Here is a 27,680-nt window from a genome sequence, read left to right as displayed (position 1 = left end):
GTTAAGATGAGAACTAAACAAGTTCCTTAAATTTAGCCTGTAAGGACAGGTCAACAAACTATAGCTTGGGCTCAGTCACTTGCTTTTATAAGTAAAGTTTTATTGGAACACAGCTATGTCCATTCTTTTATGTATTGTCTACAGCTATTTAATGCTATAGTGACAGATGAGTAGTTTTGACAGAGACTGTATGGCCAATTATTTACTACATGATCCTTAATGGAAAAAATGTGCTGTGCGCCTCCCCGCCCCCATGTAGAAAGGGTAACTCATTGTGAGGTATGTTATTGATCTTGTTGAAAGCATTTTAAATGTACAAAATCAGATAGGTTAAGTAATATCAAAATTGAAAAATGTCTATTAGATCAGTATAGGTGAGCTTTTAACAGTGACCTTAAGAGAACTTGTAAAGAGGAGTACAGCATCAGGTGGGTAAGAAGTCTGATCGGAGTTTAGTTAGGGTGAATGTTCAGGAAATGTTTTGGTACTAATTGTTCTTGTCATTGAAAAGGGATACCTATTGAACTTTTATGGCTAGAAAATACACAGTATAATTAAGTAACCAATTTTTTCTATACTTAGGAAAATACATGGGAAAGATATGTTAACTACTTTAGAAATCATTCTACACATTATGTCCTAAAATGCTAAGAGTGATATATATAGTTCATGATCTTTACAATATAGTTGAAGTACAAGAGAATTGGGATGGAAGCTTTGTCTTAACAAAATCCTTTCACTTTTATATTACCCTAATAGCCATTTTTTGAGCTAGCCCCCTATTAAATGACTTAGAGAAAATATTACTGAATGACATTTAATTAAACGTCAAGTTCAGATTTCTAAAAGTAACATGCCAAACAAATATGTGAACTTATTTTGCTAAACAGAATCAAGAATTTAATCAGTGTTTAGTAAATTTAAAACCATCATGTAGGTGAGTGACTTCTTAACTCCATATTAATTTTTTTTCCTGCAGGGTGCCTTGTATTGTCTGCTTGGAAATCACAGTGGCGTATGCTTGGCAAACCTTCATGATTGGGACTGTATTGTACAGACTTGGCCAGCAATTGTTTCTTCTGGTCTTAGCAAAGCCATGTCCCTGGAAAAACCATCAATAGTGAGACTGTTTGATGACCTTGCAGAAAAGATTCATCGTCAGTATGAAACAATTGGCTTGGACTTCTCAGTAAGCATAGCTATTTTGTAATTCAGATTTTAGTGGAAATACTACCCTGTTAAAATGCTTTTCTATTTTTCTTATCTTTTTTTCTGTAATAATGTTCTTGATAATTAATTTTTAAAAGCATTTCTTTTGTTTTCTTTGTGGTCTTTACTGTAAATAGCAGGGTGGAATAGGAGGTTGGAGCATGGCCAGGAGTGAGCTAGACTGCTCTCTTCCAAGGGGCCACAAAGGGTTATTACATAGTTATAATTACCATTATTCCCTGTACATGCTGTGGCCTCATTTTTCAAAGAATTGATATTTTAGAGTGCTATTCTTACTGGCCTCTGGGTTCATAATTTATAGTGAAGAAAATAAAAATGGAATGATTTGACAAATGAAAAAGGTTCCTGGGTGCTCAAATGGAGAGATGTAGTAGTAGATCATCTACAAATCTTCAAGTGCATATTAGGCACCCATTAGAATCGGGATGGCTAAAAGAGATGTGAGCACAGTTGAATGCTCCTCTTCTCTACAGTGGTTATGTTGACTTAAAAATCACTGCTCTAAATGTATTCCTTTTTTATGAAACAGTTTTGCTATTTACAGCTGTTGTTAGATTAAACTGCTAAAAAAAATTTTTTAATTGAAATGTAATTCACATTCCAAACATTCACTCAACAATAGTGTATTCACAGGGTGGTACAACTATCACTACTCTAATTCCAGAACCTTTTCCTCAGTCAAAAAGAAACTGTATACCAAGCAACAGTTACTTCCAGTTCCCCCATACCTGTGGCCTCTGAAAACCACTCGTCTACTTTCTTTCTCTGTGAACTCCCATGTTATGGACATTTCATATAAATGGAATCATACAATATGTGGCCTTTTATATCTGGCTTCTTTCACTTAACATAATATTGTCAAGATTCATCCATGTTGTAGTATGTGTCAATACTTCACTTTTCCCCCCTGGCTTTTCTTTTTAATAAGATTCCCAAGTCATGTGTTGGAATAGCAGAATTACTTCAACAATCAAAAAACCCCTCTACCAACCAGATAATGCCTAGCTTAGAAGAAATAAAAGAAGGACTTAGACGCCAACAAGTAAAGAATGCTGATGCCCTAAGGTAATTAAACGTGCCTTCTTGTCAAAGATTACATTATAGATAGTGGGTTTTAAATATCTCTAAAATACAGGTGAACCATAACTGTGTAATAAAATTTACACATTGATTCTGTAAAAAATACAGAAATGTTAGGAAATAATCATTGTGAAGATCCCAGATTGACACTTTTATGGAGTTGGGAAACACCATCTTAAAATAAACTTAATCTTAATGTCATATCATTTTTCAGTGTGAATTCTCTTTGATTTTTAAGTACGAATATCAGTTATTAAAAACTAACTCAAGTTCAACACATTTATCTCACATAGCACTTATAAATAATTGCTTTTTGATCAGATTTATACAAATTTGTTATCAGGATATCAATAACCTGTTTCTAGATTTTTGAAACCAAAGCACTTCAGTGCTTCAGTGATAAAACTCAAGTAGGGGCCTTCCTATCTTGATTTGTTTCTTTGCCTTATGAATATGCTTATTGATTTTTTTCCAATATCTCTATATAAAAGTAATAAACTTTTATATAGTAGCCTACCTTATGAATATACTTGGAGTGCCACATGAGGACATGTTCGGACACTCACAAATTGACTTTTGAATGTCCAGTCAGGAACAGTTGAGTTGCTTTGTACCTAGCATAATACTTTGTTTGGTTTTCTTTGTACTCTTCATGTTCTTTCCCCAGTGTCTCTGTTCATCCATTTGCTTTTACTCTGGTTTGCTTCTCACCAGTGAGAGGGTGAATCTAGCCAGAATTTGAATTTATATTATTACTTTGTCTATGTTCATCTTATTACTTTGTTAAAAAAAAAAAATACCTCACCTGAACTTATTTTTTTTTTTAAGGAACTATGAAAATTTGGTAAACACCTTGCTAGATGGTGTGGAGCAGAGAAATCTGTAAGTACATAAATTTTTTAATTTTCAAAGCTTTTATTTTAAATACTATAGGAGTTTTCTGTCCTGGAGGCCATGAAAGACTGTATCACAAAAATATTGTGGTCTGATTCATGAATTTACAAGACTAAGAGGGGAAGTTTGGGGCTAATGATAGGAGGGATGTTCTTCAGTATACCTATTTTAATTTGGGATACTTAAAAAATGTTTCATATTCAGTTGTGGTTTTTTGTTTTGTTTTTGTTAAGTGGTTTCATGAGCACTGTGTTTTGTTATTTTGTTTTCCCCCTCCCCTTTTTAGGCCCTGGAAATTTGAGCATATAGGCATTGGGCTTCTGTCTCTACTCTTGAGAGATGACCGAGTGTTACCTCTTCGTGCCATACGTTTTTTTATTGAAAATCTCAACCATGATGCAATTGTAGTTCGAAAGGTAGATATTTTATTTTAGTTACAATCTTGGGTTTGAGAGTTTTTACCTCACATGAAGCCTTTAAATTCTTCACAAACAAGACACACTTAATAAATACCTTGGAGTGCATTGATTTGAAGTCTACTTCTTTGGGTTGAGAGATGATAACTCGGCTAATAAATACATGAGGACATGTTCGGACACTACCTTTTAGCACTGGAGATATAGCAGGGAACAAGTTTACAGGTTAATGGGAAAGATTGACTTCGAGAAGTTAATTATATGAAGTGGTAAAGGAAGCGAAAGATGTCTGAGGATACAACTTTTTTGTTTTACTCGCAAAGTATTCGAGGTGGGGTACAAGGTGGGACTGACCTAAGCTGGTACATTGGAGAAAGATCCTTAAGAAATGTTTTGGCTGAGATTTGAAGAATGAGCATGTATTGGTGAAAAGATCAAAGTTTTCTAGGCAGAGACTAGCATGAAGGATGAAGGTTCAAGGGTAAGAACTATGAGTGACTCCTTCCAGGTCATATTTAGCACTCACATGTGCCACCAGGTATCATTGGGTGAGATATTTCTCGATTCTTGAAAGAAATCCAGCTTCTCCTTTGATTAAGGCATGCAACCATTTAAGAGATTTAAAAAGTTGACACATCCGCCCTGTTTCGTTTTCAGATGGCAATCTCAGCTGTTGCTGGTATTCTTAAGCAGCTAAAAAGGACCCATAAAAAACTGACCATCAACCCCTATGAAATAAGTAAGTACTACCAAATGTAATTAATAGTGCTTCTCAGCAGACTTGGAAGTTTCTTTCAAAGTATATAGTTCTTGATCTCAAATATTTTTCTATACAAACTATAGAAGTGTAAAATTATTTTAATACAAAGTTTAAAATCTATACTTATAATATGGTAATATGCAAATTGGTTGAGACACCGTCATGTAACGACGATCAGCAGGAGGGTGGGGCAGCGAGCTACAAGCAGGGGAGAGCTACAGCAGGGCAGGACATCGAGCTACAGCGGAGAGCTACGAGCGGCGGTGGGTGGGGCAGCCAGCTGAGGCAAGCGGCAGTGAGCTACTCTCGCATGGATTCGTGCTCAGGGTCACTAGTATTATAAAGGAAAACAGTTGGCTTAGTAAAAACTAGTGATACACATGGTCAGTCTTGCCTTGTGCCAATTGTAAGAGAGTCCTGTTATGAAGACAGTCACACTAATCCTATTGATTAAAAGTTGAGAATAATTATTGCACACATATTTTTAAGTTCATCAAATGTAATTTGTCTTTTCCTCAGGCGGATACCCTAAATCCACCCAAATTCTTGCTGGTGATAGGCCTGATAATCATTGGTTGCATTATGATAGCAAAAGTATACCAAAAACTAAAAAAGAATGGGAGTCAAGTTGTTTTGTGGAAAAAACTCACTGGGGATACTACACCTGGCCACAGTAAGTACAACTTCCCATGCACCTTATTATTAAACTGATTATCTTTGATGTAATTTGTTTTATCTTTGAACTTCTGGGGATGTTCAGAAGCACTTGAAGCAGTTAGAAGGACTCGACCACCAAAAATACAGACTCTTCAGGTTTTTTCCTTTTCCTTTTTTTCTTGACTCCTGCCAATGCTATGCCTTGATCCTGCCTCTTTTCTTGTTTTTCCACCGAAACCCGTAGGCTTCCTTAGGCCCACCATTATATGTTTAAGGTGTTTGTTAATAGCTGCTCTTAATTATATTCCTACCTATTAATACTAAGCATGCCTAAACCAGCCCAGAGAAATGCTTGTTTATCTCTTATTGTTGACTCCAATAATTTATTTCATAAGGACACAGTGATTTGATAGATTTTTTTAAGGCCAGGACTGTTAGTGATGTACTCCTATCCCCAAATGTGGCATCTAATTAGAGTTTATTAAAAGTACCTTCAATGCATTCTATTCACGAAGCTCTGCTATATTTTCTTATGTGTATTACAATTTAAACTCTTTCTGTGTAGGAATATGGTTGTTTATGCTGGTGTGGAAGAACAGCCCAAGCTTGGCAGGAGCAGGGAGGATTTGACAGAGGTAAGCATTCCATTTTCACCATGATAGCACTTACCCTGGTTCCAATGCAACTTACTTGTAGCCAGATACATTTCAAATTCAGTTCATTTTTCTTCCCAATTTGTGTGTTTCAGTATAGCACGGGGTTAAATACCAGTAAATGTGTACTCCCTTACTCCACCCCACCCACCTCCCTTATTCTCCCCCGTTCTGTTAGAGCCAGGTGGCTGGAGTCTTTTTGTATCTAAGTTTACTCTCAAGTTACTACCCCACTTGGCACTCACTTGGGCACTACTGTGTATAGTTATCGGCTTGTTTTTTTGTACCATTTCTGTCTAACAAGCTTCTTGAAAGCAAGGATAATGACTGGCTTTTGGTTTTTTATTGTATGTAAATGATAGTTACACAGTACATAGATGTTTATAGATTTAACTTAGAACTCCTTAGTCTTCATAAATCATTTGTCAGCTTGAAAGTTGACTTAAGGGCTTTTAAGTTTATGTCTTTCTTAATTAAGTTACTGGTGTAGTAGATGCATTTTCTAATTCTGAATAAAGTTTATCTTTTAACTTCTGATGCTATATAAATATGGAAATAATTTGCTGAGTTTGGTGTGCAGTTTGGGGACTTCTTCTAAATTTCACACAAGATGGTACAGTAACATAAAACCTTCATTTCCTAAGCAGAAGATTTTTTTGGTTTTAATTCACAGTTTGAGAAATGGAATGCACACTTGAAGATGAAGGAAACTTAGCTACTCTTATGGATTTTGCATTTTTAGGAAGTGATATTACATGGATTTTAGAAAGCTTCTGTGAGAATTAATTCTTTTTTAAAAAAATATATTTTTATTGATTTCAGAGAGGAAGGGAGAGAGAGAGAGAAACATCAATGATGAGAGAGAATCATTGATTGGTTGCCTCCTGCACGCCTCCTACTCGGGATTGAGCCTGCAACCCAGGCATGCGCCCTTGACCAGAATCAAACTTGGGACCCTTCAGTCTGCAGGCTGCTATTTCCACTGAGCCAAACCAGCTAGGACTAAAAATTCTTTAGAAAAAAAATAGTAGCTTACTGTTAGGTATCAAAACTTTATAGATGAATTTTAATGTTTTCAGAATTGTTTTTAAATACATTTTAAACACTAAATGTTCTTTTCCTTTAACTTTACAGGCAGAACAGATCATATTTGATCATTTTTCTGATCCTAAGTTTGTTCAACAGTTAATTACTTTTCTATCTTTAGAAGACAGAAAAGGAAAAGATAAATTTAATCCTCGACGTTTTTGCCTCTTTAAGGTAACTGTTATTTATATGCCTTCTTCATAAAGCTTAGTGGCTGTCAGTTTGTAGGTTTATACGTTTTAAAGTATTTGATCAAAGTTTGAGTTTAGTCATCTCTTATTTTCATTTAAAATGGCTCTGGAAGTTATGCCAATCATATTGATCTTGCCTTATTGTCCTAGCACTCTATATTAAAAAAAGGCTTTTTTTCCCCCTTTATCTTTGTAATTAGCAGTTGAAGCAAATAAAAAACCCGCAAAACTAGATTCATTTGATGTTCATGTTATTTTTTTAAAGGGTGTGTGTGCTATTTTTAAGGTCAGAAAGATTATTAATTTCTGTTTTCTTGATTAACAGTACCTCTAAGTTAAAATGATAAGAATACTGTCCTTTTACATGGCACAATAAAATACAAAGTTCTAGAAGGGAGAACTGGGGTTTGTTTTAAGCACAGTAGTAAGATAGTAAACAAATGGAGGTGGTAGTCATTCAAGTACTGAGGAACTTCCTTACCCTTGTTTTTGTAGGGTATATTCAGAAATTTTGATGACGCCTTTTTGCCAGTGCTGAAGCCCCACTTAGAACGTTTGGTTGCAGATTCACATGAAAGCACCCAGCGATGTGTTGCAGAAATTATAGCTGGTTTAATCAGAGGTTCTAAGCATTGGACATTTGAAAAGGTGATGTATTTGTACAGCACATTCCCTGTTAAAGCAACATTTTCCATTTATGTAGTAAGTCCCAGCACATTAGGTCCATTTCCATTCATAGTTGATTCATTCAACAAATATTTGCTGAGTACCTAATACAAGTGAAGAACCACTTCTATTCCTGAGTAATTTATATGAGTAAGTATGCAATGAGGAGAACATGAATAAGTGCTTCCAAATTGCTTGGGTATCTTTTTATTATTATTTCTTTCTTTATTTTGTAATATATTTTTATTGGTTTCAGAGAGGAAGGGAGAGGAAGAGAGAGGTAGAAACATCAATGATGAGAGAGAAGCATTGACGGGCTGCCTTCTGCATGCCCGCTACTGGGGATCGAGCCTGAAACCTGGGCATGTGTTTTGTTTTGTTTTTTAAATCATCACCCAGGGATATTTTTCCATTGATTTTCAGAGAGGGAAAGACAGAGAAATATCAATGTGAGAGAAACACATCGATTGGTTGCCTCCTCCACGGGCCCGACCAGGGCCCAGCCTGGGGAGGAACCTGCAACTGAGGTAGATGCCCTTGGCCGGCATCGAACCCGGGACACTTCAGTCCGCAGGCTGACACTCTATCCACTTAGACCAGCTAGGGCTTCTTCTTCTTTTTTTTTTTTAAAAACACTTATTTTTCTACTTGGCTTTGTTAACATCGTAGAAGAGATGAAACCTATTCTTTGAATTGTTTTTTTCATCTGATGTAATAATGAAAGCCAAAGTATTCATATTTCCTAAAATAGCCATAAATGCACTCTTGGACTTCTTACTGGAACAGTGTTTGATACTCTGATGTTTAGGTTGTATTTTTGTAATGTTTAGAATGATATATTAATAAAGTAATCTGTTAAAACAAAAAAAATTTGAAGTGTTCAATTCCATATTGCTTTTGAGTATAAGTCACAACCCCTTGGTATATAGACAACATTCAACATCTTTTAAATTTTGAATTATTTGCCAACATTAGGGGAAAATCAGGATATGTCATATAAAAATATTTCTGTTTCCCTTGAAAAATACGAAGGTCCTGGAACGCTGGTTCCACACTATTGCATTGTATCTGTTGCTGGTGCTGCTCCTGGGCTTCTCCTTCATGGGGCACTCTCTAGTGCTCATTAAACCCCTTCTTCTCGACCCCTTCCCCCATCTACACAGCACATTTGGTCTTATAGGCACTTTGAGTTTGACACCCTTCTTTTGAGTATCCTGCTTTTTAATTGTAAAATTTAGTTCTATATATCTGCCCTAAGGTTAGTTTCCTAGCAAAATGCACTAGGCTGAAAATAACCAGGTAAAATGTCTGCAATGCCTGAATATAAGGTAGGCCACCATTTCCTCAAAGAAAACACACAAATATTATTTTGGGCCAACTTAATTACACATACTTTTAGGAGGCCTATGAATACTTTTAATATGTTAATTTAGTTATATGTATTAACATCACATATTAAATAAAACTTTGTTAATTTGTATTATTGCCTTTTTTCCTGTTCACATATCATGAAACAATTTTATGTTTTATTTATTTTTAAAATATGCCATTGATTTTAGAGAGGAAGGGAGAGGGGGAGAGAAACATTGATCCACTGCCTCTTGCACACACCCTACTGGGGATCAAGCTGGGCATGTGCCCTGACTGGGAATCGAATTGGCGACCTCTCAGTGCACGGAGTGACACTCAGCCAACTGAGACACTCTGGCCAGGGCTCTTATTATTACTTTTAATCAGTGCCTGGTGCTACCACTGGAAACTTTATCCCAAGCCCTCCCTCCCCATTCGTCCTTTTGACTCAAGTGCAGTCCGTGGACATCACTTGGTAGCTTGTTAGGAAAGGAGGATCTCAGGTCCCGCCCTGATCTAATGAGTCGTCTGCATTTGATCAAGATCCCAAGGTGATTAGTATTCTCATTAAACTGTGATAAGCATCTATACATATATTTGCAATCTTTGTATAACTGAACATTTCTTAAAGGCTATTGATAGTAATTCAAAACTTGGTATTTGAAGATTATACTTCAGGCCAATAAGAAATTGTCTTAAAATGTCATATCTTCCTAAAGTAGGATTCAATCAAATGACCTCAATAAGCATGAACTTTTTTTAAGTGATTATAGTCCTTAGTCACAGAATTTAAAAAAAATTATTGCTGATTTTTTAGAGAGATAAGAAGGGAGAGAAAGGGAGAGAAACACCTCTAAGAGACATCATCAATTGGGTGCCTCTTGTAGGAGGTGTACATGGTAGGAGGTGTACAAGAGGCAGCCAATTGATGATGTCTCTTAGAGATGTTTCCCTACTGGGGATCGAGCCCACAACCTGGGTATGTGCCCTGACCAAGAATTGAACTGGCGACCTCTTGGTTCATAGGTCTACACTCATCCACTGAGCCACACCGGCTGGGCAAGCACAAAATTTTGAAATGATGGAGGGTTTTTTCCAGCCCAGTATGCTATATTATTCAAAAATTTAAAGAGAGAACTTCTCTTTAAGAGAAATTATATGATTTTGTAAGGAATCATATAAGGCAGTGGTCGGCAAACTCATTAGTCAACAGAGCCAAATATCAACAGTACAACAATTGCAATTTCTTTTAAGAGCCAAATTTTTTTAACTTAAACTTCTTCTAATGACACTTCTTCAAAATAGACTCGCCCAGGCCGTGGTATTTTTGTGGAAGAGCCACACTCAAGGGACCAAAGAGCCGCATGTGGCTCGCGAGCCTCAGTTTGCCGACCACGGATATAAGGGGTCTCCTCTTTTCTGAATAATTTTTTGGAAAAACAAAGTCACATAGCTGGGTGTGTGTGATGATAATATAGTGAAGTTACTTTTCTGGATTATTTAGGTATTCTAAAAAGTAATTTTTTAAAAAGAAATAACTTAAATCAGTATCAGTTTGTGTGTTTATATGTTTCTTGGAAAAGAGCCGAAGACAAATGTTCTGAGTATTTTCCCATGCATTCTGTTTTGAGTAGGTGGAGAAGCTTTGGGAGCTTCTGTGCCCTCTGCTTAGAACAGCGCTGTCCAACATTACAGTGGAAACTTACAACGACTGGGGAACTTGTATAGCAACGTCCTGTGTGAGTTCTGCTTACTTCTGTGTCTAACTGATCTATTCAAACTTTTATACCTTGTCTCAAAATCTGTGAATTCTCATTATACTTCCTGAATCTTGAAATTTTGCTCATAGTTGTGTCATTTTAAAATAATTGGAAATGGTTCTGTTTAGTCTTTCAAATAAGCCTTGGGTGATAACCTTAAGAGATTATTATATCCTCCCGGCCATAGTAATACATTGTTTTAGAATAGATGACAAGTCAAATCATATGTAACTTACATGTAAAAGCCAGATTATGTAAGGTTATCGGTGTTATTTTTAACACTAAATATGTCCATAACTTGTATACTCTGATTTAAAGAAAAGCCATTTAGCTAACAATATTCTCACTGTTTATCTTTTTAACATGAGCTATGATAACATAATTTGGATTTGACTCACTGTGACTTTTAATTCGATTTTCTTCCTCTATCCTTTTATTTATAAATAAGATTTATATTTATAAAATAAAAGGATCTGACTCATTTACAGCATTGTAGGACTCCTGTTTTAATCATTGCTTTATATTTCAACACAGGAAAGCAGAGATCCCCGGAAACTTCATTGGCTTTTTGAGCTGCTGTTGGAATCACCATTGAGTGGTGAAGGTGGCTCCTTTGTAGATGCATGGTAAATAAAAAAAAAATTACACAGTTAAAAAAAGTTTGTGCTTGATGTATGAATGGGAATGAACTGCCTACACTTCATAACTAGAGTTAACCCTTGAACAACATTGGTTCAAACTGTGCTGGTCCACTTTTATGCAGATATTTTTCTCCCCCCAATAAATATACAGTCAGTCCTCTACATCCTCAGCTTTCTTTTTTTTAAAAAAAAATATATTTTATTGATTTTTTTAGAGAGCGGAAAAGAGAGGGATAGAGAGTTAGAAACATCGATGAGAGAGAAACATCGATCAGCTGCCTCTTGCACACCCACTACTGGGGATGTGCCCGCAACCAAGGTACATGCCCTTGACCGGAATCGAACCTGGGACCCTTGAGTCCGCAGGCCGATGCTCTATCCACTGAGCCAAACCGGTTTCGGCTACATCCCCAGCTTTCACATCCAAGGGTTCAACCAACCTTGGATGGAAAATACTGTTAGGAATTCTCGGATTTAGAGGGCCGGCTGTATGCATTGTTCTATGCCATTTTATATAGGGGGCTTGAACGTCCGTAGATTTTGGCATCCACAGGAGGGTCCTGCAGCCAATCCCCCTACAGATACTGAGGGACAACTAAAATTCGGGGGAAGTCTAAAGTTATATGGGGATTTTTGACTGCTCAGGAGTTGTATCCCTACTCCCTGTGTTGTTCAAGGGTCAACTGTAAATCTTCTATGAGATACGTGATCCATTTCCATACGACATGATACTAAGTACAGTTATTTCTCAGTAGGGACAAGAAAGAGGAATGGAAGCAACCTGAGCAATTTAAATAAAAGTTAGATTCAGCCTTCGTCACTGTCAAGTCTTTTTTATATCAGGACTACCTTTTGTGCTATGACAGTAGTAGCTTCTTTCTCATAGCTTCTCATTGTTCACTCTTTCCCATGAGGAAAGAAGAGAGTACCGGTAATCTTTTAAGGGAGAATATACTTGGTGGTGTATAAGGAGCTGAGAACAAATTAGTGGATAAGAGAGAGAAATATAGATAATCCTGTTAACAAGAAGAATAATTGATTATTTTTCTTAATCAGTGGGGAAAATTCTGATGCTTAGAGATTAACTCAAATAGTATTCTGGCACTAGCCGATTTGGCTCAGGGGATAAGAGTGTTGGCCTGTGGACTGAAGGGCCCCAGGTTCGAATCCAGTCAAGGGCATGTACCTTGGTTTCGGGCACATCCCCAGTAGGGAACGTGCCGGAGGCAGCTGATCGATGTTTCTTTCTCATCGATGTTTCTAACTCTCTATCCCTCTCCCTTCCTCTCTGTAAAAAAAATCAATAAAATATATTTAAACAAACAAAAGAAAAGATACTTTCAAAAAAAAATAGTATTCTGAAATCAGTATTTCTTTTGATTATGGTAGTAGGGATGACAAGAGAATACAAAGAAAATGGTACAGGAAATATAATAAAATCTTCATAAAGATGCTGTTTTGAATTTGGAGAAATGCCTATTCAAGTCTTTTGCCCATTTTTGAATTAGGTTTTGTGGTTGTTGCTGAGAAAATGAGACAGTTTTCAGTGAAACACAGGCATCATTAATCCATACCTTCAGTATGTAAAGACTAACACAACTCTCCTGTGTTTTCATTTTAGTCGACTCTATGTACTGCAAGGTGGCCTTGCCCAGCAAGAGTGGAGAGTGCCTGAGCTATTGCACAGACTGTTGAAGTACTTGGAACCCAAACTCACCCAGGTTTACAAAAATGTCAGGGAAAGAATAGGGAGGTAGGTATTATTTTCTCTGTGGTATGGTATACCGCTTGAGCTCTTCTTAGTGAACTTTAATATCTAGGAATGCATACTGGTTATATTACTATTGAGTTTCATAGTATGCTCTTGTTCAGATTTTGTTTTATATGGTGGTGTACACACTAGACAAGAGGCTCTGAATGTAAAATAGGGTGGCAGTGGGCTCACCCAGCCAGAGATGAACAGTCGGCATGCCCCGTGTTTATTACCTGAGTTGCAGGCACAGCACAAGAGACCTTCTCTAGGAATTGTCTTGGGTGGGTTATAGCTTTTGAACCCTAGTTTTATTGAGAATGTGGGATCTCTTCTTACGGTACCTGTTTCATTTTATAGTGTGCTGACCTACATATTCATGATAGATGTTTCTTTGCCAAACACCGCGCCAACAGCATCCCCTCGTGTTTCTGAGTTTACTGCTCGAATTTTAGAGAAATTGAAACCCCTCATGGATGTGGATGAAGAAATTCAGAACCATGTCATGGAAGAAAATGGAATTGGTGAAGAAGATGAACGAACTCAGGGCATTAAACTCTTAAAAACTAGTGAGTGGCTGAAATTAGTAGATACTCACTTAAAAACAGACATTTATATTTTCTTAGGGCTTTTTTCACCCTTTTTATTGTGGTAAAATGTACATAACATAAAATGTACAGTGGCATCAAATATATTCACATTGTTGTGCAACCATCACCATCATCTATCTTTAGTACTCTTTCCATCATGTAAAATTGAAACTGTACCCATTGAGCAATAACTCCTCATTCTCCCCTTGCCCAGCCCCTGGCACCCACCATTCTACTTTCTATAAGGTTGGCTAGTCCAGTGATCGGCAAACTCATTAGTCAACGGAGCCAAATATCAACAGTACAGTGATTGAAATTTCTTTTGAGAGCCAAAAACCGACTTCTGCGCATGGGCCACGAAGTTTTCAGTCACACTGTACGTGCGCGCCCGCACGTGGTATTTTGTGGAAGAGCCACACTCAAGGGGCAAGCCGTAGTTTGCCGACCACTGGGCTAGTCTAAGTGCCTCATATAAGTGGAATCATATATGTTTGCTTTTTTTATTTTGCCTAGTGTTTTTAATGTTTATTCATCTGTTGATGGACATTATGTTATTTATATTTTGTGCTATTGTGAATAATACTGCTATGAGTATGGATGTGGAAGTATCTGAACCTTTGTTTTCAATTCTTGTGGGCATTGAAAATGAATTGCTGGGCCATATGGAAATTCTGTGTTTAACCCTGGGGAGGCACCAAGCTGTTTTTCATGGTGGCTGCACCATTTTACATACCAGCAGTGCAGGAAGGTTCCATTTCTTTCACATCCAGAAAACACTTGTTTTCTGTCTTTATGACTATAGCTGTTCTAATTGGTGTAAAGAAGGTATCGAGTGGTTTTGATTTGCATTTCCCTAATGATTAGTTGTTGAACATCTTTTCTTTTGTTTAGTTGTTATTTTTTATCTTCTTTGGAGAAATGCCTATTCAAGTCTTTTGCCCGTTTTTTAATTAGGTTTTGTTGTTGTTGAGTTGTAGTTCTTTATCTTTATATGTTCTAGATATCAATCAAATAAATCATTGCCATATCTAATGTCATGAAGTTTTCCCTTAGGTTTTCTTCTAAGAGTTTTATAGTTTTGTCCCTTACATTTAAAGTATAAGATATGAGCTTCGTTCTTTTTGCTCATGGACAAGCAATTTGTCAGAGCCATTTGTTGAAAAGACTGTTATTTCTCCATTGAATAGTCTTGGTACTCTTGACAATGAATTGGCCAATTGTGTGAAGGTTTCTTTCTAGGCTCTCTGGTCTATTTCATTGGTTTATATGTCGGTCCTGATGTCAGCACCATACTATTTTGATTATTGTAGCTTTGTAGTAGGTTTTGAAATCTGGAAGTGTGAGTCCTCCAACTTAGTTCTTTTTAAAAAAATATATATTTTTATTGATTTCAGAGAGGAAGGGAAAGGGAGAGAGAGATAGAAACATCAATGATGAGAGAAAGTCATTGATCCGCTGTCTCCTACATGCCTTCCCACCCCCCACTGTTGATCAATCCTGCAACCCAGGAATGTGCCCTGACCGGGAATTGAACTGTGATCTCCTGATTGATAGGTTGACACTCAACCACTGAGCCACACTAGCTGGGCCTTCCCGCCGCCCCCCCCCCCCCCCCCCCGCTAATTATCTTTGTTATTAGTGGTGTCCTGTTGTCCTGATACCTTAAAATTTTTCAAGTATTGTGAATATAAACAACTAACTTAGTTGTTGTTTTTGCTACATTGGCGTTGCTATTTTTTGTTTGTTAATCTTCACCTGAGGATATTTTTTCTATTGATTCTTAGAGAGAGTGGAAGGGAGGGGGAGAGACATAGAGAGAAAAACCTCAATGTGAAAGAGACACATCGATTGGTTGCCTCCAGCACGCATCCCAACAGGCACCAGGGTTCAAGCCTGCAACAGAGGGACATGCCCTTGACCAGAACTGAATCCATGACCCTTCAGTCTGAGGGCCAACACTCTAACCACTGAGTAAAACCAGCTAGGGCTACATTGGAATTACTGAAGGCTAGTTTTAATTTGTATTTAGCATAGTTATTTGGTAGACTTGTTAATAATTTGCTGATTTATTCTTTGAGAGTGGCTTTAGTACTCCATAGATTAGTTGACCTCCCCTTTATTGTGAGTCCTATCATACTGCTGGTCAGTGTCTCATTTAAGAAGTAATATAAACAATCTGTTTAGTAACATTGGAGCACTGTCAAAGTGGCTGACACTAACACCACAATACTATTCTACTTCATGGTCTGATTGGAAGCGAAGACTGATTCTGGGTATTCATTTCCAAATAGTATTGAAATGGCTGATGGCGAGTGCAGGAAGATCCTTCTCTACAGCAGTCACAGAACAACTTCAGCTTTTACCTTTGTTTTTTAAGGTAAGTTAAGGGCTAAAATGAGGAATGCATCCCCTTTTGACCTTCAAAGGGAATTTATATTTATCATCTGATGGTTGATAGTTTTCAGACTATGTATGATTTGGTTGTATCTTCAAAAAATAGAGTAGTCACAGGAAAATCATTAGGTGATAGTGGTTTTATATTTGTTGAAATAATCTTTTAAATATTAGATAAGATGAAACAATGTTTCACTAATAGTCAGTTTCTAAGTAATAGTTTAGGAAAATACTGATAGCTAAAAAGAAAAGCCACAATGAAATTTTTGAATATAGCTCTTTCTGACATTTTAATACTTAATATGTAACAAATCTGAAGATCAAAATGTTCAGTATATTGTATTTATTTTACAGTGATAAGTGACATTATAATTGGTTTTAACAAATATCTATGGGAAGATATTTGTATGGTGACTTTGAAATTTTATTTGATGAAAAGTATGACCTGAGGTGGTTTTAATTACTCATCTGGTCAGAGGTTGAAGGTGATAAAACTAAGATCAAAAAGAGGGCTCAGAAGGAGCCTGTCTGAAGTTTGGGTAAGGACAGTGAAGAGTTGGTGAAGATTCCATTTGTTAGGGGCATGCAAAGAAATTTCATAATACTAAGCTTTGACTCTCTCACCTAAGTTGGTATAATCCTTAGTGTGTTAGAGAAAAATAATTTATTTTTAGAAATTAAAACTAACCCCCTGGCAATGGGCAAGGAGACACCTGATTGGTGGTGTTGCTCTTTTATCAATCAGGGGCAAAGCAGATGTACAGTCCTTAGCTCATCCTAGCTTGATGCCTGTGTTGGTGGCCAGAGCTGTTTCATGCCTGAGGCACACAAAATGAAAAAGAAAAATAAATAAAACTACTTTAAAAAGAAACAAGAAAATGCATTTAGAATATTTGAGAGGATACTTATTTAAGGGTTGGGGAAGACAAAGAAAAGAAGCTAGAGTGAATGTACCTTGTTTTATTCATTTGTCTTTAGGACCCTATAAGCACTTTTAAAATTAAATGGAAGGAAAGTACCTTAAAAAAAGGCGAAATGAAATAAATGAAGCTTACCTCACTGTGTATCTGGTTGGTAGGATAAAAACACAGAGCGGTGGATTTTAAGAACACAGAAATTCATACATGCCTTGTGGTTAATATCCTTATTCATAATATTAGAGTGAAGCCATTATGTATAAGGTATAATAAAGAGCAAATACAGTAATAATTGTCTGTAGGAACCAAGATTTTTAGCATGAGAGACAAGGGATATATAAAAATCCAAGCTGTTTAGTAAAATCCCTGTAATTCTAAATTTGGAACTATCATTTTAACCTCATGATCCATTTCTATTTAGAAAATATGCTTATACCCTAGCAATGTCCACCGAAAAGGCCCAGAACCACTAATCAACCTAATAGCAGTCAATACCCTGGTGTCCAAATTATACTTTCTAAGTGTCATTTTCCACTAAAAGAATCAGAGTTGCTTGGAGAAATGGCTGATTTCAGGTTTAGACCAAGAAATGTACAGGATAAACCCAGATCATCTTGTCATACCAGAAACCCAGGATGCTACAGTTGTGTTAAAAGATGCAGGAGCCAGTTTGAGCACCAGTAAGAAGGGCAACTACAGTGGATCAAAGCCATTAAATTTGTTGAGATTCAGTGGTTCATAATGATACTTAAAAAAATTATTGTTCCCTTTTAGAGGACAAGAGGGAAATCATTCTGAGGGAAAGAAAGTTGGTTGCCTGTGTACTAATTGGCTGTTATTTTCCAATTTTTGTCTTTGGTTTGTTTTATTCTCTAGATTGCCCCAGTGGAAAATGACAATAGCTACGATGAACTGAAAAGAGATGCAAAGTTATGTTTATCACTAATGTCTCAGGGGTTGCTTTACCCTCATCAAGTGCCTTTGGTACTTCAGGTGCTAAAACAAGTAAGAGTGAATACCAAATATATATATATTTATATAAAGATATATCTTTTTGTTGGGATTTTGGCTTATTCTAAGAATTTCACTAAGTCAGCTGCAGTGCACACAGTACCTGATACTTGTTTTCATTTTAATTTTTCTTTTAATATGAGTGAGTTCATGTACTGACCCAAGAACTAGACCTAGATTATGTACCTGGCTCTGTCACCAGCTTCTATGACCTTGGGCAGATCACTCAACCCCAGATATTCTGTGTACATAGAGAGCTAATTATTGAAGCACCTTGAATACAAGGTGCTTAATGAGGGAAGGGGATGGTCATTTCCTTTTACCATTTCCCCCTTAGGTTATTCACTTATATTTCCTAGCCTATGGTAGAAAGACCTAAGTGATTATATATTTTCTGGTAGCACTTTTTAGTATACTGTGTGCTCAGGTTTATCCAGGGCATGCATGTGCTGTATAATACAAAAATGGACATGTCCCCATGGTTTTCAGATTTTTAAGTTTAAATAACACCAAAAAATATTTTTAACAGCACAGTATTTTGGTATTCTTTTTGTAGTGGAATTTAGTAGTACTCAATCTTTTTTGCTTTCAATACCCTGCTACTATGAAAAGTAAAATAAAATAATATGCAACCCTTGGAGAAGTTAGTCATGAATTATAAATAATTCTCTCTTCCAAAATGGACTTTCATCTGTGTATTCCTTCCCTTTACTCTCCACTATTCATATATTCTGAATACCTTTACCGAAATAGCTCATACAACCTTTCATTTAGAAGGAGCTGTAAGATGAGGTTGCTCTAACTATCCGCATAAAATAGGTAGAATTATATTAGATTTTATTTGTGTGTCATTTCTATGTCTGTCACCTCATGTTCTTGTCAACACTATTTTCATTGTTTATACTTCTCTTTCACAGACAGCAAGAAGCAGTTCTTGGCATGCTAGATACACAGTGCTGACCTACCTCCAGACCATGGTGTTTTACAACCTCTTTATTTTTCTAAACAATGAAGATGCAGTTAAAGGCATCAGGTGGCTGGTCATAAGTCTTCTGGAGGATGAACAGCTGGAGGTGAAATTTAAGTTAAAGCAAATAGAAATTTAAGAAATTCAAAGAAAGCAACATCGATCCCCTTTAAGTAGTATTTACACATTGATAAGATGTGTTCTATTAAAGTATAAATCACTAAAAGTAACTAATTTTAGCGTAGCCCTCCTGGATTAATTTTGATATCCTATTCATGATTTCCTGGAATACAAATGGAAACAAACATTAGGCAGTTCTTATCCTGGTTTCTGTTTGCAGTTGGGCAGGTCACATTTGTGAACCAAAGTTTTCTTATCTATGAAATTGCTGGTGATAATACTCTGTGTATCTTACTGATTTTTAAATGACTAATAGAAATGTATATGAAGGTAGTTTCAAGAGAATAAAAAGTTACACATAAATGTATTATCCGGTAAATTTAGGGAAGGATTGTTGTTCCCTTTTATTTTCTTTGGTAGAGGAATCAAAGGCAACTTTTGTGGTGTAATATTAATATTTTGTACAATAAGATAACATTAATTTGAAACAGCCTAATATAAGAAAAGCATGTTGTGATAAATGTGTGGAGTAAGATGTAACTTCCTAAACTGGCTTTAGGTAAAGAAAATGTAATTGACGTTTTCACTTTATTTTATGACTTAATGGGTTTTCCATGTAGTGGAGCACTCCCATTAGTGATAGCTTTTATTTGAGAGCACTAAAAATAGGTTGTATCTGTAGGAAACCGGGAGTGGAAATTTTTCCGTTTCCCTGATGAGCCTGTTCATTTCCCAATCCAGCTTCCTGTGTTCTTTGAGCAGAATTGTCTAGTACCTAGGGCAGTGGTCGGCAAACTGTGGCTCGCCGAGCCACATGCGGCTCTTTGGACCCTGGAGTGTGGCTCTTCCACAAAATACCACATGCGGACACGCACGGACAGTGCGATTGAAACTTCGTGGCCCATGCACAGAAGTCAGTTTTCGGCTCTCAAAAGAAATTTCAATCGTTGTACTGTTGATATTTGGCTCTGTTGACTAATGAGTTTGCCGACCACTGCCCTGGGGTACTCCCACCATGGTGATAACAACTCCGACAGACTTCAGTGAAAGTATTTACAGCTACCTATAAAATTGTACAAACTTTTTCTTGCATTGTTTTTAACTAAAGAATGGAAATGGAAAGGTGGGAACTCTAAAGTCAGTGTTTACTAACTTTAAAGATTATAGCAATTGCATTAAAATTTACCATTTTCTGGACCTTGTTTTAGAACATTTTTATATATTTTCCTCCATGTAATAGGCTTAAACGTAAAAGTGATGTTGACTAATAATTAAATACAGATATAACGATAATGTTGACAACAATTTTGTAATAATCTAAATGAGAAATGTTTAAAGAAAACTTTGTAACATTTAAGGAGACTTAGCAGTAGGAAAATAATTTATAGAGAAATTTAATTTTGTATAAAATAGTTACGCATTTACCTGAATGTAATGGCTTTTTTCAATTTTGAGGCTACAGATCCTTTGACAATCTGATAAAATCTCTATTAAGAAGCTGCAAAAGAGCATTTACACAATTTGCATACAAATGCCAGGGAAAGACCCCACCCCAGTTCCCATACCACCCTCCAGCCTCTGATATTCCAGCAGGTTTGGGATCTTCGCTCTAATGCAAGTGATTATCTCTGCAGGTTCGAGAAATGGCTGCGACCACCTTAAGTGGTCTGTTACAGTGTAACTTCCTTACCATAGACAGTCCTATGCAGATTCATTTTGAACAACTTTGCAAAACAAAACTACCGAAGAAAAGAAAGCGAGACCCTGGTTTCGTAGGAGATACGATTCCTTCTGCAGGTAACAATACTGGTAGGAAACACACAGATTCTTTGGAGAATTAACCAGGCTTACTCAACAAATATTTATTGAATATTTGTATGTGCCCTGGGTCTGTGCTGGGTACTGGGAATAGTTTCTCTGCTCTTGAGCTTTGCATATAGAAGGCAAGACCTGGCATGTAAAAGCTGAGCCAAATCGCTACGGCTCCCTTTTTCTTAACTTCAAATCCCTATCCACCATGTTGCATGTGTACCATATAATATACTTACAAACACATACTACACACATACATCTTTATTAAAATACTAGAGGCCCGATGCACAAAATTTGTGCAAGAGTAGGCCTGCCTTCCCCCGGCTGCCGGCACCGGCTTCCCTCTGGCACCCAGGACCCGGGCTTCCTTTGCAGCCCCGGCTTCGTCCGGAAGGATGTCCGGTCTGATTAGCATATTATGCTTTTATTATTATAGATAATGGAAATCGGAAAGCACTTTAACTTCTATTGCTAAAGAAAGAATATAGAGTCTGTAGTAAACAGACACATTGCAGTTCTGTTTGTTTTGTTTTTAAAGAACAGTTTATTGCCCTTGCTGGTGGGGCTCAGCAGTTAGAGTGTCACCCCACACACCCAAGGGTCAGGGGTATGATTCCCCGTCAAGGGCATGTACTTGGGTTGCAGGTTCCATCCCCGCCCCAGTTGGTGTGCATGCAGGAGGCAACCAATTGATGTGTATCTCTCACATCAATGTTTCTCTCTGTCTTCCCTACCTCCCTCCCTCCTACTCTGTAAAAAATCAGTGGAAAAAAATATCCTCCGGTGAGGATTAATAACAACAGAAAGAATAGTTTATTAATTTTTAGAGAGAGAGAGAAATATTGATGTGAGAGCATAACATCGATCAGCTGCCTCCTGCATACCCCCTACCAGAGATTGAGCCCACAATCTGGGTTTATGCCCCGACTGGAATCCAGCCAGCAACCTCTCAGGGCATGGGACAATGCCCAACCAACTGAGCCACGCCAGCCAGGGCTTGCAGTTCTCTGCTGAGTGTGTTTACCTATGATCAGTGCATTCTGAAAAGTGTGGTCTCATTTTTATTGCAGTTTGTTTTAGCATCAGGGATTACACTTTTGTATATGATATAAATTGATTTTTTAAAATCCATTATTTTGTTAGTTTTAGTAAATGTAAGACACATTTGGATGTCTTTAGTTTGGCCTCAAACTCGTGTTTTTCATGTGTGAATAAAGATTCATTTTAAACACAGAAATTTACACATTGAAAATAACTAGCATAATCTAAAACTGATTTTATTTCACTGTAAAGAGGGCAATAGATCCCAATCAATATTTGCACATTACTTCTGTTGTCTTTGCAGAGTTGGTCAAACGCCATGCTGGGGTGCTAGGACTTGGTGCGTGTGTTCTTTCTAGTCCTTATGACGTTCCCACCTGGATGCCCCAGCTCCTTATGAATCTGAGTGCACATCTGAATGACCCTCAGCCTATTGAGGTAAAAGCTTCCCTGTTGGTTTCTTTGCACACACATTATCGAGATGCTTTGTAAAACACCATTTATACTGATAATTCCCTGCACACTCCGGACCTTCTGCTTTCATACAGCCACTACTACCACTGCAGGACCAAGCCTGCTTATCAGTAATCATTAAAATCTTGCAGAGACCTTGCTTCTGTGTAAATTTTTTATCCTTTGGTAGCAAGGAAATTACTGTAACTTCTGTCCTTCCCAGTCCAATGAAAGTAGTGTCAGTGTTGTTAGTATAAATGTTATACTTCTATTTTACTAGCATGTTCTATCCAGGAACTGTCCAGTTAGGAGCTAATATTAAACAGGAGAGCCTGGTGGTATTATTTAATGAGCACCTATGGTCCTAAATTAAACAACTCAGAAGATGAATGACTTTGTCCTTTTCAACTTAGTAAATAGATGTTACGTGTATATTGAAACTGGTTTACTGATGTGGTGCAAGTTCCAATAGCTTGTCCAAGTAATTCTAAAGCGAGCTTGGTGGCTTTGGGCTCATTGGTTCTGTAGCATTCGGTGAGCAGTGAGATCTGAAGTCTAGAGAGTTTGTAACTTAGCTGAAGGTATCCTAAATATAACGCTAGTGGTTCGGAGAGGTCAGACTAATATGTATGTGGGTTGTTCACTCGACAGATGACTGTAAAGAAGACCTTATCCAATTTCCGAAGGACGCACCATGACAACTGGCAGGAACACAAACAGCAGTTCACCGACGACCAGCTGCTTGTTCTCACCGATCTCCTGGTCTCACCATGCTACTATGCATAGGAGGGTAAGTCAGCAGGGCTCTGGGTTAAAGAAGTCTGACATCCTCAGGCAAGTGTCATTGGGTCACTGACTCAGAACTAGGTGCTCCTAAGTTTTTTCTTTTTTGCTGATATTCTTAGATGTCATTGTTTAGATAAAGTGTTTTTAAAATATCATTTACATAAGTTCCCAGGGAATTTTTCCTTGATTTTCTGCTTCAGTTATTAAGCAGACAAGTTATGTGACTGCTTTTAGGTTTTCATAAGTGGGGGCTTAGTAGTCTGGAAATGGTAGACAAAAATAATCTATTTTTTAAAATATATATTTTTTTATTGATTTCAGAGAGGAAGGGAGAGGGAGATAGAGATAGAAACATCAATAATGAGAATCATTGATTGGCTGCCTCTTGCACGCCCCACTCTGGGGATCAAGCCTGCAACCCATGCACGTGCCCCAACTGGGAATCGAACTGTGACCTCCTGGTTCATAGGTCAGCACTCAACCACTGAGCCATGCCAGCTGGGCCAAAAAAAAAAAAAAAAAAAAAAAATCTATTCTTTGTAGCCTCTAAGTGGGGCCCTGGGCATTTTGGGTTGCCCTGAGGGCTCCAGGTTCTATATTGTAGTGAGAACATTTCATCAGGATTCTTAAATATTTATTATCTATTCTTATTAAAGAGGGAGGACCCAGAAGCCTTTCTACTGGGATAGGAAGAATAAAGAAAAATTCACTTACTGGGCTTGACTGAAATTTTTTTCTTCCCTGATACAGGTGAGTAGTCCTCACTTCAAGCTCTTTTCATCAAAAATTCCAGATCCTCAGGTACCATCTGTGGTGGCTCGCTGCTGGTTTTAACTCTCTGCCTTTGTCGAGCTCTCATCATTTTGGTGGTTTCTGTTTAGTCTCATTAGTCTGCGTTCCACAGGTTCTCAGCTGCCATTTGATTTCCTAACTTGTCCGGAACTGTTTCCAGAATATTGATCACTTTTTCTTTGAGGCATCTGACAAAATCACAATGTCTCAGACTAGAAATAATTACCCAATATGATCATGGCATCCAAGACCAGACTGAGTCTAGGAACTCATTAAGAAACAGTTTACTTGGAATGTAGAATGCCCATCTGTAAAACAGGTCCTCTCATTTCATTCATCTCAAATTATTTTGAATTCTTTCCAAATGGCTGTTGGGTTTAGATGGTAGTAGGGCTGTGGGCCATAAATCTGAAGCTTGGAGAGCCAGGAAGATGGAAGGAAGAGAGGACAGGTCTGGAACCCAGCCAAGGACCTGATGGATTGCTTGACAAGTCACAAAAGTGAAGCTGGTGTCCACCACGCGCCTCCCACAGACTGGAGTTTTGGGTGCTGAAGAGAACTGTGGGAAAACTGGGGGTTTGGTGAATACATTTTTGATGGATTGTTGTGTGTGTATACAATGTATGATTTTGAAAATAAACATCAACAACAATAAATACCCTGACTGGTTGATTTACCTGTATTCTTTACAAATATTGTTTGACCCACTTTTAAAACTGTTATACTTCACCTAATAGAAGATTGCTGTGTTTGCAAAAAATCTGTAATTTCTTTGATTTTTTTTTTTTTTTTTTTGCCTGCAGAATCGTTGAGAGACTAAGAAGTCTTGATATTTAATTGACTTGTTTAATAAATGTTATATAGATGTAAAGGACTGTATAAATTGTAGAGATAGCTTTGGCAAGACTTTGTACAGATGCAACCTTTTACACAATACCATTGTTTAATTAATTTGTAAAATTCACATGTAGCTCTTTATTATAGTAATTTTGGCTTTTGTACCAAATTGAATGCCATTTTTTGCATTTTTAAATTATTTTCTTTTCATGTTACAAAAGCTGAGGTGTGGGGTTTTGTTTGAGTTCATTTAATGTTAGAATGTCTGAATTTTTATGTAACTTTTTTGTGTGCATCTCAATGCAAACGCCACGTTTGCCTTTGACAAGTTTATAGAATGCAAGGTATCTTCTAGACAAAAAAAAAAAGTAATTCACAAGTTTGTGAATGTCATCTTGCAACACACTCTGTACAGTCTTCCTTAAAGGAACACTACAGTATATTTTTTAGAATCTACTTGTTGAACGACTCAATGCAGACCTAAGCACAGCAGAGGTCCTGGTACAGATCAGCACACACAGGCATAGTCCCTGTATAGAGTAGTGCCAAACTGACAGTTTCATTGTGTAACTAGTTTAAAACCCAATAAATGCATTGTTTTTAACACCTGGCTTTTGTCTTCATTAAGTGGACAGAACAGTTCTGTAGGCAGTGACTCTATAAGATTCCTTTGGGTCCATAGATCTCGATCCATAAATTCATGCCCCCTGACCAAAATGAGTTATCTAGGTTGGATCTGTCCACTAGAGTAGCTAATAGCTACATGTGGCTATTTACTTTTAAATTAAATTAAAAATTCATTTCCTTGGTCTCACTAGACCCATTTCAAGTACTTATTAGCCACTTGTGGCTAGTGGTTACCCTATTGAATAGCACAGATCAGTGTTTTCATCAGAAAGTCCTATTGGGCAGCTGATCTAGATGATTGATAAGTCTAAGTACCCCAGAGATTTTGTTAAAATAGGAATTTTAATTCAGGCTCCTAGCTCATGATATTGATGCTTTGTCCTGAGACCACACCTTGAGTAGTGAGGCTTTATATTAACCACTTCAGCTTTTTTAAGCTATATGAAACGATGTCTTGGCAATGCTACTGAAGTGGAACTTTAAAAAAAATAGGATACTGAATTCACAGTGTTCCTCCATCAGAGTTTCTCTGGTTGGGACTCACCACCGAGACCTTTTTAAAGCTTCATAATGCTTCATTTGTGCAGCCAGGATTGAGAACCACTGGTGAAGTGTTAAGGTAGGTTTCCAGAAAGGAGGGGGTGGGGGGGTGAGAGGTGAGGAGAAAACCAGCATCTTTGAGGTAAGCAGTAACCTTTAATTTCTGAATTGGATCTTTTAAATACAGACTTTGAAAAGTGTGTTTCAAAATTTAGAAGGAAAATTTACCCACCTGTTCCCTTGATGTGAATCCCTCCCCCCCCCCCCCCAGAAAAAATTACAAATAGTTTGTGAAAGCTGTTTTCAAATATTTGAGAAGGCGTTGCCAAGCCCTAAGGTTGCAGGCCATTTTGAGCAATTAGTAGTGTGTCTAGAAGGAACCAGTGAGAAATTTTGTTTGAAAAAATTAACTTTTTCTACATGGTCTTCATAGTTATGTTTATGGACAATGGCAATTTATTTCTCTTGCTAATATAATTGTGAGTATTCCACTGTTGTTGAACATCAAGGTGGTTTTCTGTTTTCCCTACTACAAATTACACTGCAATGAACATTTTATCGTCATGCTTCAGACTTTTTCCTCAAGTATTTCCTTAGGATAAATTCCAAGAAGTAAGATTTTTAGGTCAAGAATCTAAAACATTAAGTGGCTCTGATAATGTTTTCCTTAATTTGCATTGACAGTGACAGTGTATTAGAATGCTGGTTTCCCTGAAAATCGATAGCCATTCATATTTTAACATGTCAGCCCTGCTTGTTTTTGTTTTTGTTGTTGTTGCAGATTTTCCTCTTTTTTTTTTTTTTTTTACTATTTTTTTACAAGTAAGGCTGTGTTCTTAACACATGGCTGACACATTTGATAGACAAAGTTATAGTAGCTTTGCTGATGGTACATAGTAATTCTGGAACTTTGGTAGTTTCTCATTTCCTCTTGTAGATCTCTGGAGTCCTTTACAAGCTGTAAATTTGTTTTTTTCCCCCCAGTAACATAATTTCTCCCACGGGTGTAACTGCTACTTGCCAGCCCAAACCTGTCATCTCCTGGCATGGCCAAATGTCTGGAGCTGAGCGGGCAATTCATACGGAGAGGGATATAACTTCGGAGTTTCCACTCAATACTAATGTCTTCTTTGCCTTTTGATTATTTCTAGGGCCAGGGTCACCGCTGCTGACAACCTAGATTTGAACTGCTGCATTGCATGTGTTTGGGAATGGAATATTACATGGGAATTGGTGGGAAATTTGCCTTTAGGAATAAATTGATTTCTAAACCAAATTCTGCGAGCATAGTCAACTCCTGGACTGAATGTCTTCTTCACAAATTATCCAGCCTTTTTATTTACGATGAAAGCACAGGGGAACTGGCGAAGATAAGTTATATGCATAAGTCAAGTTCTTTGGTACTTGGTACCAAACAGTTTAGCCACAATAGGATTTCAACAGCAATATTCACTTGAACTGAGTTTTCTGGCATCAGGGTGAAGAAAAGGGCATTCAAAGAGCATTCTCATTTCTAAATACTACCCCCCTCCCACCCACCCTCGCCAGGTTAGACAGTTACCCAGAATAGGATGTTACTTGAAGGCTCAGACTAAAATAAAACCCGAGCGTTCATTGTTTTGGGCATATGGACTCTATAGAGGAATGAGGATGGTGGTT

The 27,680-nt window shown here is 37.3% G+C and overlaps 1 protein-coding gene across 2 annotated transcripts in view; it reads left to right on the top strand.

Annotated features, from left to right (window-relative positions):
• The window catches only part of PSME4 (proteasome activator subunit 4), a gene marked incomplete at its 5' end in the record, with an annotated part of 89,977 nt that extends 64,437 nt beyond the window's left edge, over nucleotides 1-25,540 (top strand). Inside the window, 20 exons of one of the 2 annotated variants that reach the window (XM_079792521.1) lie at nucleotides 980-1,189; nucleotides 2,159-2,295; nucleotides 3,139-3,192; nucleotides 3,491-3,620; nucleotides 4,278-4,359; nucleotides 4,900-5,053; nucleotides 5,603-5,672; nucleotides 6,825-6,950; nucleotides 7,463-7,615; nucleotides 10,618-10,722; nucleotides 11,278-11,369; nucleotides 13,006-13,137; nucleotides 13,495-13,703; nucleotides 16,016-16,101; nucleotides 17,912-18,040; nucleotides 18,964-19,119; nucleotides 20,768-20,930; nucleotides 22,291-22,424; nucleotides 23,091-23,229; nucleotides 23,882-25,540. In XM_079792521.1, coding sequence (XP_079648647.1) covers nucleotides 980-1,189; nucleotides 2,159-2,295; nucleotides 3,139-3,192; nucleotides 3,491-3,620; nucleotides 4,278-4,359; nucleotides 4,900-5,053; nucleotides 5,603-5,672; nucleotides 6,825-6,950; nucleotides 7,463-7,615; nucleotides 10,618-10,722; nucleotides 11,278-11,369; nucleotides 13,006-13,137; nucleotides 13,495-13,703; nucleotides 16,016-16,101; nucleotides 17,912-18,040; nucleotides 18,964-19,119; nucleotides 20,768-20,930; nucleotides 22,291-22,424; nucleotides 23,091-23,225 — 2,457 coding nt within the window. In that variant the 3' untranslated portion in view covers nucleotides 23,226-23,229; nucleotides 23,882-25,540. The remainder of the gene's footprint in view (nucleotides 1-979; nucleotides 1,190-2,158; nucleotides 2,296-3,138; nucleotides 3,193-3,490; nucleotides 3,621-4,277; nucleotides 4,360-4,899; nucleotides 5,054-5,602; nucleotides 5,673-6,824; nucleotides 6,951-7,462; nucleotides 7,616-10,617; nucleotides 10,723-11,277; nucleotides 11,370-13,005; nucleotides 13,138-13,494; nucleotides 13,704-16,015; nucleotides 16,102-17,911; nucleotides 18,041-18,963; nucleotides 19,120-20,767; nucleotides 20,931-22,290; nucleotides 22,425-23,090; nucleotides 23,230-23,881) is intronic. The other variant, XM_079792520.1, reaches the window with a different exon arrangement.
• Between the last annotated feature and the right edge of the window lie 2,140 nt (nucleotides 25,541-27,680).

Source organism: Cnephaeus nilssonii (genome assembly GCF_951640355.1).
Source record: "Cnephaeus nilssonii genome assembly, chromosome: 15".
In the NCBI taxonomy this organism is placed as follows: domain Eukaryota; kingdom Metazoa; phylum Chordata; class Mammalia; order Chiroptera; family Vespertilionidae; genus Cnephaeus; species Cnephaeus nilssonii.
The sequence above is the reverse complement of the archived record's forward strand: the minus strand, read 5'-3'. Positions and strand labels throughout refer to the sequence as shown.